General features: G+C 48.5%; 1 protein-coding gene across 1 annotated transcript; it reads left to right on the top strand.

Moving 5' to 3' along the window:
• The first annotated feature begins 4665 nt into the window (after positions 1–4665).
• TUBB (tubulin beta class I) lies at positions 4666–7986 on the top strand. Its single transcript, XM_007951395.2, has 4 exons — positions 4666–4722; positions 6129–6237; positions 6518–6628; positions 6929–7986. The coding sequence occupies exons 1-4, from the start codon at positions 4666–4668 to the stop codon at positions 7984–7986; spliced, it is 1335 nt and encodes a 444-aa protein (XP_007949586.1).
• The last annotated feature ends 353 nt before the right edge of the window (positions 7987–8339 follow it).

The following is an 8339-nucleotide window of genomic DNA, read 5'->3' as shown; positions in this document are numbered from 1 at the left end:
TATATATATATAAAATGTTTTTTATGGTGATTTGGGTGAAAATTTACAGAGCAAATTTCACTTTCCATACAGCAGTTCACATACACTTTGTGAAAAATATAATTTCAAGAGGAACTAACCTTTGCCTGTGGCAAACATCAGCTATGTGTTAAGCATTGTGTTATTGTGTTATGTGTCAGGCATAAGGCATTTAGGAAACTAATGCTAAAAATATTTAAAATTTTTCCTCAATATAATACAGCAGTAAGTAGAAAGGATAGGAATATATGTACTTCTGGCTGCAAGAGTCATGCTTTTCACACTCTACCATACCACTTCAGGGTGATCAGACTAAACTGCAAAGAATCATCGAAACAGATGACACATATAGATCGTTACGTGCCAAGCAATGTTCTGATTACTTTATATTGACCAACTCATTTAATAGTCAAAAGAAGTCTATAATGTAAGTACTATTATTTTCTTCCATTTTTTTAAATAAAAAATGATGACAAATACAAATGGATTAAGGAACTTACACAAGATCACCCTGATGTCTTTCTGGCTTTCCATGCTCACAGGATAAAATAAAATCTTGTGCCACACACTGCCATTGGGATAAAATAAAATCTAACTTCTTAGCAAGACCCTCCATGATGTGAACTGTCTCACTCTCCGAATCTCATGAGCCTATGATTCAGTCACATGGGCGTTCTAATTAATCCTGAACATGCTGTCCACCTTGTTCTTCCCACCTGCATGCCTTAGCCCAGCCTGCCTCTGGTCTTTCCCTCTCAAGTTTCCTGGTCCAACTCCTACCCATCCTTCAAGATTCAGTTCAAATGTCACTTCCTCAACAAAGTCTTTCCTGGAATCCGCCCAACTTGTCCAGTGTGTTCCACAGCAGTCAGTGGACTCATGCCTATTCCAACACTCCTCATATTGTAACCACTACTTTTCATTTCTGCCTTCACACACTCCCTTGATGGCTGGACTAGCAGAACTCTAAGGTCCATCATACTCATTCAACAGTAGTTATGGAGAGCCTTGTTGTGTTCAACATATGTGGGACACATCCATCAACTAAACATAAAATGAATCCTGTCCTTGTGGAGGTTACATCATCGAGCCTACCGATAAAAGAAAAAATGAAAGGAGATGGAACTCAAAATAGCATGCACGTAATTCACTTAGAAGGAATGGTACCCTAAGAAGGAAACTGTTGACCGGTAGGGAAAGCAGGACGCTCCCCTGGATAAAGTATCAACTCTGTCCTCATGACTGGCCTACTCAATGGGTTCCCACGAGCCTTGACTCCAACTCAGTACGCCACCATCTTTGATCCACACCTCAAGCAGGTTCCCTTATGATCCAACATCTCCCTGTGTCTTCATACCCAACTCTGAGCTGGACGTCAGGTACTGATGATTATTGTAATTCTTGAAGCAAATTTCGAGTCGCCTCCACCCAGTCTCTCCCAAGGCACGCCCCTCTCGCCCTTCGGGGGAAAGAAATGCCACCTCGGGGAGCCGTGGGGGAGGCCCCTAGAACTCACCTACTTTAAGTCCCCGCGCGCGCCACCAGTAACGGCCGTGACCCGGGTGGCGCGAGTGCGTGTGCCGGAAGAAAGCAGATTCGCTGATTGGCTCTTGTTGACGTCCTTCACAGCTCTGCCGCACGCTGATTGGCAAAATCAGCTGATGCGGGCCTCTCCGTCAGCGCGTAGCCTCAGCCGAAGCCCCTCCTCCACCCCACCCCCTTACAGTTCAAAAAGGTTGCAGGGAGGTAGAGATCATTTAAGTGAGACGGTAATAGGAGGCTGCCGTGAGCACACAGAATAGCGCACCTCGATTGGGCAGGCCGCTCGCTGTGACAACCTACTACCACTTCACCTCCCACTTCCCGTGCAGATTTCCAAACTGCGACCACAGAGTCTGAACCAGCTTCTGGTTGCGGATAGAGAGGCTGTACCATAGACGTCGCCCCAATGCGTCTGGTGGGGCCAGAGCGCCCTTCCTTGGTCCTCCTAGACATGGTGTCCGCTGACTCATGAGAAATGGGTTGCGGGTTGTAGTCGTGGCTGCAGGCTGCAGTTTGGAGAACAATTCGTAGGCGTGGCACTTAAGGACTCTTCATAGCAAAGGAATTTCATTTCCTTTTTATTTGGCTTGTTTTGTAGAAGTCAGATCATTTCTTCCTGGAAATACATTCGTGACGGACATTTTTAGGTCATTTTCCTAAAGTAAAGATCCCTAAGCACACAGAGAGGACTGTTATGTGTATACTAAGTATATCCTAAAGGATGACGGAGCTCTGTCCGCACCTTTCTAAGGGTGGGAGGAAAATAATAAAATCATTTAAAATTTTCATTATTTCAACTAAAGCACGAAGAGTATAGTTAAGTAACAATTTGCCCTGTGTATATTTTAGGAAGTCCTTCTGCATTGGTTACTTTTGACCACAACAATCAAATAAGCAGAAGTCCATTTTACAAATGAGGGAACTAAAGCTCTGTGAAGTTAAATGTCTTGCCTAAGTTTCTACAGCTATTGTAAGATGGAGACAAATTGAAACAAATTTTCTAATTCTAAATTGTGAGCTCTCTCCACTGCCGCAAACTGTTTTCATTGCAATCATGCACTTTTTTTTTTTTTTTTTAAATAGTCCATCTTAAGTGAGTAGGTGGACAGGAAGGGGCCTTACATACTTGATGATCCTTTAAAAGGTGTCTGAGAAATGTATGTTAAATTGAATGTGAATTAACAATGATGAACTTACTATTATATCTCCTCTATTATAGTGCTTATCACACTCTATTATTTGTTTAATCTAACTGCAAGGTCTTAGAGGTCAGGGAGCTAGTTCTTCGTCATTTTTGTATCCCTAGCTCCTCGGTTTAGGAAGCTCTGGTAGCCTAGTGCCTAAGGCACCTGACTGCTAACCAGAAGGCTGGCAGTTCAAACCCACCAGCCACTCCTGGGAAGGAAGGTTGGGCAATCTACTTCCGTAGTGATACTGCCTGGGAAACCCTAGGAGAGGTCGTTATGAGTAGGGCTGGACTCCAGGGCACATAACAACAACAACACAGCTCCTTGGTTTGGTGGACACTTAGTATCTATCAAATGAATGAATCCCCAGGAAGAAGCATGCCACTCTGACCCACCCAATTTCTCCATACCAATTACACACCTACTCCCCTTTTCATTTCCCAGTTCTGGAACTCTTGAAAGGTTGCAATGGCCAGCCAGTTGGTAGAATTAAAAAAACACTGCCTTCATGAATGTGTCTAGAGAGGTAGGCTACAAAGACCCTGAAATTATATTAGGCATCTAACTCCACAGTTCCTTGTTCAACAAAAAGACCAAGGTGTCTTCTACACTACTCTAAAGCCAAGATCCCCTACATGGACCAAGGCTTTTGGCTTCACGAATGCCAGATTTCAGCTTCTTAAACCAGTAAATTTATTCTTTGAACATACACTCCAGACAACTACATCTCTATCCTGAAAAGTCCTTGCTGCAATTTTGTTTCTCTTTTGAAATATTATTTGGAAACTCTCAAAGAGCAAGAAGGCAAACCCTCCTATTTCCAGAGGGATGTAGGGGAGCAATGTCTTAGTGGAGTTCAGACCTATGTCACCAAAGGACCAGAAGTTACCTAGCAGAGCCGGGTGCCACACTTCGACCCAGTTTTCTGCTGAGCTAAGCAACCCAGTCTTCTCAACAGTGTCAGATTACCTAATAAGCAAGCTAAATAGAAGTTTGCTTGTGCTTACTTACTAATCTGTAGTGAACAATTTCACTTTTTTTTTTTTTTTAACCGCATCAAAGATTCTGCTTCTCGGTATGGTTGGCATCTATCTGTCTCTCTCTAAACTCCACAGCACTTTCTTACAGAATCAAAACCTCTTTTCAAATTTGCCATCCCTAACAGGGACGGAGTTCAATACCCAGTAAGCAAAGTGAACACGGGCCTACTTGTGCTTAAGTACTTGTGTTTACCTTACTCACTTACTGGGTAATTCGCTCCTGCTTTCCAGGAGCTACTGGCAGTGGGGAGCTTGCAGGGCGTGTCCAGCCCACCTCCCAACGCCTGCGACCTCAGACTTCCCAATTCTTGTATCCTCGAAAACTGCTCCATTTCTGTACAAAAAAAAAAAAAAATCAGGAACAGAGGAAAAGGATCTTGCCCAAGGTTATAATTTTTCATAAAAAAAAAAGAAAAGAAATCAAACAATAAAATACCAAAACACCGGGTACCCACCCTTTTCATCACTTCATTTTGCGGCGTGGACAATAGAGGACTACAACTCCCAGAGAGGACCGCGCACGTCCACTCTAGCGAAGGCCAATGGACGTCTGGTACGTGACCGGCATCCACTAATCAGGGACAGGCTTGATGAGGCTTTGTCTCCCTACCGCGGCTCGGGACCCGGTCTCCCACCCCCCGCCGGCCCCCGCGCACGCGCGCCCCGCCCTGCCGCCTTCCCTCCCTCCCCCTCCCCCCTCCTTCTTTCTCCCTCTCAGAACCTTCCTGCTGCCGCGTTCGGACCTCTCTGCTCCAGCCTCCCGGGCGCGTTCCATCGTCGCCGCCTGCGATCCGCAGAGACAAAAATTGTATATCGTTCTTTTACCCCGCACACACCTGAGGCGAGGAAAACAAAAAAAGTAATATTAAATTTTCACCATGAGAGAAATCGTGCATATCCAGGCTGGTCAGTGTGGCAACCAGATCGGTGCCAAGGTAAGGATTTTAGAAATCTTAACTATGTTTTTTTCGAGAAGAAAAAATTTCAGATCATTTACGAAGAATGATTGTGGGATATTTTGCGCTCTCCATTCTTAATCGAGCTTTGCAAAAATAGAAATGTCTAGACGCAGACACACATTTGTAGCTAGAATTGACTTGGAAAATGGGGGATTTTTTGTTGTTATTTTTTTCATTTTGGAGAAGCTATTGATAGGCTTGGGGCGGGGTAGGAGGATCGAGTATCTGTGAGATTTTACTTAGAAGGGCTCTTCTAACGGTCCGAGGAGGAGGGAGGGAGAGAGGCTCGGAAACGGCCCGAGACAAAGCGAGGCGAGCTCGGCCCCATGTGCATCCCGCCTCCCCCAGTGCCTGGGGTTAGGGCGAAATCGGAGGGGGAAGGGGCGAGGCTGGGCGGGCAGCTGCAGAGGGCGATCCAAAGTTGGGGGTGGGATGTGAAAGGGTGGGCTGCACTGCCCGTCCTCCTTCACAAAAAATCAGGAACCCGCGCGCGCCCGCGGTTCCCGAGAGGCAATCTTGTAGTTTTGCGTGGATGGAAAGATAAAACGTACGGGGCCAGTTTTACATCCTATCTTTCCTTTTACGAGACCCTTCTAGTGCGTGAACAGATAGAAGGCGCGAGAAAAGAGGGGACTATTCCCGCTAAAAGGGTCTCTTGGGATCGTTGGAGGACGAGGAAAAGAGACTCATTTAAACCAGGAAGGAAAAAACTAGCGAAAACAATAAAATTCCAAAGCCAAGGGGCTTTTTCTTTCTTTCTTTCTTTCTTTTTTTTTTTTGCGCGCGGTTACAGTGTGGCGGGGGAGGGGGCGGGGGGGAAGTGGGCCTGCTATGTTGTAGCAGCAGGGCGGGGCCCGGCGGGGGCGGGGCTCTGGCGCGCTGGGACAATGCAGCCCTGCCCGCCCGCGGGGGCGCGCAAGCCCGGCCCCACCTCTCCGCGCGCCGTATTAGCGCCTTCGGCCACGCCCCTCCCACGCGCGACTCCGCCCTTTGTCGGCAGCACCACGCGCGCGTGCGTCGAGGTGGAGCGGGGAAGGGGGAGCGACTGCGGCATCCGCCTCGCCTCTTGGTTCTCCGGGCCCTTTGTGCGTGGAGGGGCGGTGCCGAGCCGGGGGCGGGGGACGAGAGAGGGGAGCCTATCCTGTCAGCTGTGTCTCCTCTACGCACTCATCCCGCGAAATCCCCAGCAATGAAGCTAAATAAAACATTGAAGTTCTCGGGAATGCGGGTGTCAGGGGGGAGGGGTGTGGCATACGAATTTGGAAGGGATGCCAGGCTCTGAAACGGCCTACCATGCTGCGTCTATAATTAAAATGGAAGGGGAGTCATATTGGCTGGGACCTGACCTGAGCGACTAGGCACTTATTGCTCTCCTCTGGCAGTTCTGGGAGGTGATCAGTGATGAACACGGAATCGACCCCACCGGCACCTACCACGGGGACAGCGACCTGCAGCTGGACCGCATCTCTGTGTACTACAATGAAGCCACAGGTGAGGGCAGTTTCCTACAAGGCTCCCATCCCCTCTCCCACTTCTCTGGGGCTATCTTTCCATTTTTGGGGAATGACTTATTTCTTTTGGATGAGTCCATCGCCCTTTCATTTTGGAAACATTCCTCAATTTGATGTCTCCCCGCTACCTGGGGCCAAAGCCCAGCTCTACTGCCACCTGGTGGCAGTGCCTGGAATCATGGATTTTTTGGTTGGGCACTCTCCCAACCCCAATGCATTTATGTTCCTTGCTTCCTAGTTCTCTACTTTCTTCCCTGTAGGTGGGAAATATGTTCCTCGTGCTATCCTGGTGGATCTAGAACCTGGGACCATGGACTCTGTTCGCTCAGGTCCTTTTGGCCAAATCTTCAGACCAGACAACTTTGTCTTTGGTGAGTTACACAGAAGGTATTTGTAGACACCATCTTACTCATTTTATTTGGGTGCAAGGGATAACATGAGTTAGAAGATGCTTGTTGTACTGGAGAGTTCATAGAAGGTTGTGTTCTAAATCTCAAAGGAGGGTGTAGGTAGTGACTGTCTTAGCTGGTAAATTATGGGGATGCAGGGAGGATATGTTATAGATGAGGAAAGGGTAGAGAATCTCCAAGGATGTTATTCTGAAAGGGGAAGATGTGGTCATGTACTTTCCACACCTTCCTAATCAAGCTTGACTCCCAACCCCGTTCCAGGTCAGTCTGGGGCAGGCAACAACTGGGCTAAAGGCCATTATACAGAAGGGGCTGAGCTGGTCGACTCTGTCCTGGATGTGGTGCGGAAGGAGGCTGAGAGCTGTGACTGCCTGCAGGGCTTTCAGCTGACCCACTCACTTGGTGGAGGCACAGGCTCTGGAATGGGCACGCTGCTCATCAGCAAGATCCGTGAAGAGTATCCTGACCGCATCATGAACACCTTCAGTGTGGTGCCCTCCCCCAAAGTCTCCGACACCGTGGTTGAGCCCTACAACGCCACCCTTTCTGTCCACCAGTTGGTAGAGAACACCGATGAGACCTATTGCATTGATAATGAGGCCCTCTATGATATCTGCTTCCGCACCCTCAAGCTGACCACACCAACCTACGGAGACCTGAATCACCTTGTCTCAGCCACTATGAGCGGTGTCACTACCTGCCTCCGCTTCCCAGGCCAGCTCAACGCCGACCTCCGCAAGCTGGCAGTCAACATGGTACCCTTCCCACGTCTCCACTTCTTCATGCCTGGTTTTGCCCCGCTAACCAGCCGTGGTAGCCAACAGTACCGGGCCCTCACTGTGCCTGAGCTCACCCAGCAGGTCTTCGATGCCAAGAACATGATGGCTGCCTGTGACCCCCGCCATGGCCGATACCTCACTGTGGCTGCCGTCTTCCGTGGGCGGATGTCCATGAAGGAGGTAGATGAGCAGATGCTTAACGTACAGAATAAGAATAGCAGCTACTTCGTGGAATGGATCCCCAACAATGTCAAGACGGCTGTCTGTGACATCCCACCCCGTGGCCTCAAGATGGCAGTCACTTTCATCGGCAACAGCACCGCCATCCAGGAGCTCTTCAAACGCATCTCAGAGCAGTTCACTGCCATGTTCCGTCGGAAGGCTTTCCTCCACTGGTACACAGGTGAGGGCATGGACGAGATGGAGTTCACCGAGGCTGAGAGCAACATGAACGACCTCGTCTCCGAGTACCAGCAGTACCAGGATGCCACCGCAGAAGAGGAGGAGGATTTCGGTGAGGAGGCCGAAGAGGAGGCGTAAGGCCGAGCACCATTACCTCAGGCTTCTCAGCTTCTTCAGCCTTCTTCATCAACTGCCCCTTTCCTCTCCCTCAGAATTTGCATTTTCTGCCTTTCCCCACCCCTTGAGGAGGTTCTAGAACAGTGCCTGGCACACAGTAGGCGCTCAATAAATATTTGTTGTTTGTTGAATGTCTCCTCTCTTTTTCCACTCTGAGAAACCAGATTTCTGCCATCCTGGGTAACCTTGTGTTTCCTTCTGGTGCCCACTGCTCCCATCTGTCCAGTTAGTATTTCCCTATCTATTTTTGTGATAATTCTCCAGGAACCTGGCCTTTACCCAGATCCCATTTAGAACCATGTGCTCTAAATCCC

Source organism: Orycteropus afer, unplaced genomic scaffold (genome assembly GCF_000298275.1).
Source record: "Orycteropus afer afer isolate SDZICR_OR568_19922 unplaced genomic scaffold, OryAfe1.0 scaffold00294, whole genome shotgun sequence".
NCBI lineage: Eukaryota > Metazoa > Chordata > Mammalia > Tubulidentata > Orycteropodidae > Orycteropus > Orycteropus afer.
Note: the sequence above shows the minus strand (reverse complement) of the source record. Positions and strands in the feature narration are given on the sequence as shown.

Coding starts and splice junctions, on each gene's coding strand:
- TUBB (XM_007951395.2), top strand. CDS start 4,666: ATGAGAGAAATCGTGCATATCCAGGCTGGTCAGTGTGGCAACCAGATC. Junction 4,723..6,128: donor GCAACCAGATCGGTGCCAAG/GTAAGGATTTTA, acceptor CTCCTCTGGCAG/TTCTGGGAGGTGATCAGTGA. Junction 6,238..6,517: donor GTACTACAATGAAGCCACAG/GTGAGGGCAGTT, acceptor TCTTCCCTGTAG/GTGGGAAATATGTTCCTCGT.